General features: G+C 37.7%; 1 protein-coding gene across 1 annotated transcript; it reads right to left on the bottom strand.

The window, feature by feature from the left end:
- Window positions 1–388: 388 nt before the first annotated feature.
- On the bottom strand, window positions 389–3,729 carry LOC139867860 (uncharacterized). The gene is made up of 3 exons (XM_071856208.1): window positions 3,693–3,729; window positions 2,629–3,634; window positions 389–455 (listed from the first exon to the last, which is right to left on the bottom strand). The coding sequence occupies exons 1-3, from the start codon at window positions 3,727–3,729 to the stop codon at window positions 389–391; spliced, it is 1,110 nt and encodes a 369-aa protein (XP_071712309.1).
- Window positions 3,730–4,325: the final 596 nt, after the last annotated feature.

Below are 4,325 nucleotides of genomic sequence, written 5' to 3'. Positions count from 1 at the left end.
GATGAAAGAGATGCTTACAGGCTGAAGATCACTATACAAGAATTGCTTGAGCAAAGACAAGCTGCTATTAATGAAAGGATATGCCAAGTTAGGTTGCTGTATCATCCCCTTGATCAGCCACTCTACATCACTGCCTTGACTTATGGCATTGAAATTAGTGTATACTTAAACAACAGTGGTCAAAGGCTCTCTACTGATGAGGAGAAAGCTCAATTTCAAGAGGCTCACCAGCTGGGTGTGGATCTACGGGAGTATCATGCTGCCCTTAGAACTGAAGAGGGTAGAAAGATGATTGAAACAGCAAAATCCCTGAAAATCACTGCCGACGATTATTTGTTGGGCCTACAAGCTGAAATTCAAAGAAGGGAGGCTGTAGATGCTGAACTCGCTACGAGGGTAAGGCTCCAGGATATAGAAGATAAATGGCTGCTGATAGAGAGCAAGAGGCTGAGTCCCTAGAATTAGCCAAAGCCATTGTCAAAGAACAGGATAAGGCATTTGATAAGATGGAAGCTGCTGAGAATGCACCTGCTACTGCTCCTATAGAATCTGTTCGTACCAGTGAATTTCTTGATCATTATTATAGGAGTAGGTATGGTGATGTGATGAATAGAAGATCCAATCCCAGCAGGATCATCAAAGTGAACAGAGGGTCAAAAAGAGCTTTCAATGTCATAAGGGAGAATAAGGTTCAAGAGAGAATAAACTATGATGAGTTAAGATCCCTTGGATTTAGTGAATGTATGGAGATCTTGGAGTATTTCATTGGTAAAGGTGAAAGTGCTATCAAAAATACACTTAAATCTGAACTCCAACAGCTCTTCAAGAAAGCAACAAGGTTTGGGAATGCACCAGTGGTGAATGTAGAAGAAGTCCTTTCTCAAAAGCCTAAAGGAAAGCAATCTACTGGTGAAGGACCAACCGGAAGAGGCCCCATCATTCTACCTCCTCATATCCCTGTATTTGACCCTGCTGATGTACCTTATATGTTCCTTGGAGCCTGGAGAATCAAATAAGAGGAGCTATCTGAAGAAGAACAAGATAAAGATAGATAGTCTCCTATGTGCTTAAATTGTATCTTTTATTTAATTCACTTTTCATTTTGCTGTTGTTGTAATTACTGTACATACTTTGTTAGTAATGAAAGTGAAATGAGTTTATCTTCAAATGATATCAAATTATAAGATATGGATAACTCAGCAAAAGATCCCAAAAACAAACTTAAAAAGGGACAAATTTACTGCCTATTTTTCATTAGGTCCCTCGGTGCTGACTTTAGTGTTTTCTCTGTATGTCATAGGTTTTGTCATCATCAAATAGGGGGAGATTGTTGAGTCCCCAAAATAATTAAGGATTTAATTATGACAAAACTGTAATTTATTTGCACTAAAATGTTATGTGCAGTCAGCACAAGTTTGTTCTTGTATAGACAACAGATATTGCTGTGTCGAGTGTTTAGTTTGCTGCTCAGTCTACCAGCACAAGGTAGACAGTATTCTTCAATCAGCACAGGATGTGTACTCAGCTAATCAAGAACATGAAGTGGCTCAGCAATGAAGAACCAGCATAGCTGGAATGCAGCTCACTACACAAGACAGCTATGCTCCATTATAAGCATAGTCGTTTCCCGAGTGGTCTACATCAATGGTACTATTCAACAACAGTCAAAGACAAAGTTGAACAGAAAAGGACACGCGTCGGCGGCTGACAAGTGACCTTACAAGACCACGTGAGAATGCAGAAGTTTAACGCATGTGCAGACATGGGTTATACTTTGTCATCACCTAGGGAACACAAAATTCTATTTGTTTAATCAAATAGTGGTGCCAAACCGAATTGGGGTGTTCCTGCAAATAGCTACCAAAGAGGAAAGAAGAGAGCATGCTCTCTGATGTAGTTGTCTCCATAAGTACAGACATCCTATTTACCAGTGGACAATAGAACCATTACACGATTAATAGGACTACTATAAATTGTTGTATCCACTATTGTAACAACTAGTGGTGTGGGTTTATTTTTATAGAGTCAAAACGTGTAATAGCTGTTAGTTTACCTCTTAGCTATAATCTAGGTAATCTGTATCAACCAACTATCATTCCGCCAAGGATAGTTGTGATTCTTTGTGATTCAATCAATAAAGAATAAATGTTGAAAATTACCTGTGACTCTATTTATTTGCATGCTTGGATACTAATCGAGTTTAACTGTTAAGTTATCTTAAAAGAAATTGTATTCACCCCCCCCCCCCTACAATACTCCTGTTGTTATCAAGGGACCAACAGTTAGACAAGCTATGTGCATGGAGTCTTACATGACATATTTTTCAAGGAAACGTTGCATTCACCAAATCATCACCATGTATCTTATTTTGACTGCATTGTTAACAGAAGTATTATTGTAAACTATTATATTACGGTGATTGTCTATATGTAGAAATCATCAGATGTCGAAAACCTTTGATTTAAATATTCATTTATGGTGTGCCTTTTCAAAAGAATGCAATGTTTACAAAACGTATCATATAGAGGTCAAATACCTCGCAATGAAATCGATGAATGACGTGTTCGTCCAAGTGGATTTGGAGCGATCGTCACAACTTTGATTAACTCCCAGTATTTTTTGAAAAACCGCATATTGAAACCGTCCGGCCCGGGAGCCTTTGTGCTACCACATTCCATAATTGCATCATGAATTTCTTTCTCAGAGAACCTCATTTCAAGCATGGCTGCATTATCAGAATTGAGTGTCGGGTACCTGAGCTCTTCGAGGCTTGGACTTTCCATGGTTCTTTTAGTAAAAATCTGTTTGAAGTGCCTGAAAACAGCGTCTTTGATGTCATTTGGGCAGTCGATCCAGACCCCATCCACGTCTAACCCCCTGATATTGTTTGTTGTGTTTTTTCTCTTTAAGATAGAATGGAAATACTTCGTGTTCTCGTCCCCGTCTAGAATCCAATGCACTCTTGCCTTTTGTTGGAGCATTTTTGATTTAATTGTCTCCTTTTCGAACCACATCTTCCGACTTTCTTTCCATAGCTTTTCCTCGTTGTCATCTAAAATTACACCTTCTGTTTTTAATTCGAGACTGTTGGCCAACTCTTTAAAAGTTTCGATCTCGCCTTCAATTTGTCCAAACTTTCTGTTACTCCAGCTTCTTAACATATCTTTTACCACTTCGAGCTTGTTTCTAAAGATACAATCTTTTCGGTTGATGTTTGCCACTGGTTCTTTCCATGCTTCCACAATAACTTGATCAATATCATCTTCATCGAGCCAGACATCAAATATTTTGAACGATTTCGGACCGAAGTTTTTTTCCTCATTTGTAAGCATGATTGGGCAATGGTCCGAGTGTTTCTTATCAAGAGCAGTTGCCGAGACACTCTTCCAATAATGACAGAATTTTTCTGAGGCTAAAAATCGATCGAGTTTACTGAATTTAACACCGTCGTCGCTAACCCGTGTGAACATTCTTCCTCCTAACGGAATCTCCAAAAGGTTATTGCAAGAGATGAAATCATTTAATCGTTTAGCTCTAGCCTCGATGAACTCGCAATTAAATCTTTCATCTTTATCTCTGACTTCATTGAAGTCCCCACACACTAACCAAGCTGCCTCTCTCGCCTCACTTAGAACTTTCGATAGAGCATCCCAAAGTTTTTGTTTATTGTTATCATCATGTGGACCATATACGTTTAGGATATTCAGTGTACACCCCGATTCTTTCCATGTACCAGTTTTAACATCCCGTCTTTTTCCGTTTACTTTCCGTTTAATTATTCTAAAGTCCGTTATGTAATTATAACATCTTTCATTAATACGCGTTTTAAAATATTTCGTTTAATTATATATTTAGAATCCTTGCATCTTCCTCTTCAAATCCATACCGATTTCATCTAGTTTGGGTAACTTTCTAAAATTACTAGATTCTTTGTTCTTGATGTTTTAACTTATAAAAGTGTTAATTAGTGTCTATAGCTCAAGTCTAACATGAATATATGATTTGTATGCTTGTTCTTGTCATTTTGATGTAACTAGCTAAAACTTGAAATGGGTGTGTTTGATCTTGAGTTTTGGTTGATCATATGTTGTTAGATGTTAAAAGTGCATGTATTAAATGTGTTACTAGCATCACTAGCTTTAATTTGGTATGTAAGTTGACTTGGAAAAGCCTTATTAACATGATTAAGGATTTTATGATTGTTAGTTAGGGTTTGGTGGCCTTAAATGTGATCTTTGATGCATTAAAAGCCTTGCAATGTTGTTTGTAAGTGTTTATTAGTAATGTATGCGTAATTACCTACGAAACGGCGCATTATATGTGTG

This window comes from Rutidosis leptorrhynchoides, chromosome 9, assembly GCF_046630445.1.
Source record: "Rutidosis leptorrhynchoides isolate AG116_Rl617_1_P2 chromosome 9, CSIRO_AGI_Rlap_v1, whole genome shotgun sequence".
Lineage (NCBI taxonomy): Eukaryota > Viridiplantae > Streptophyta > Magnoliopsida > Asterales > Asteraceae > Rutidosis > Rutidosis leptorrhynchoides.
This window is presented reverse-complemented; position numbering and strand designations above follow the sequence as displayed.

Excerpts from the sequence above, each read along its gene's own strand:
- LOC139867860 (XM_071856208.1), bottom strand. The coding sequence starts at position 3,729 with ATGGAAAGAATCGGGGTGTACACTGAATATCCTAAAC. Across the intron at positions 3,635-3,692 it reads GTACACTGAATATCCTAAAC|TTCTAAGTGAGGCGAGAGAG; the intron begins GTATATGGTCCA and ends CTCTATCGAAAG. Across the intron at positions 456-2,628 it reads CCGGACGGTTTCAATATGCG|GGACTCAGCCTCTTGCTCTC; the intron begins GTTTTTCAAAAA and ends GGCTAATTCTAG.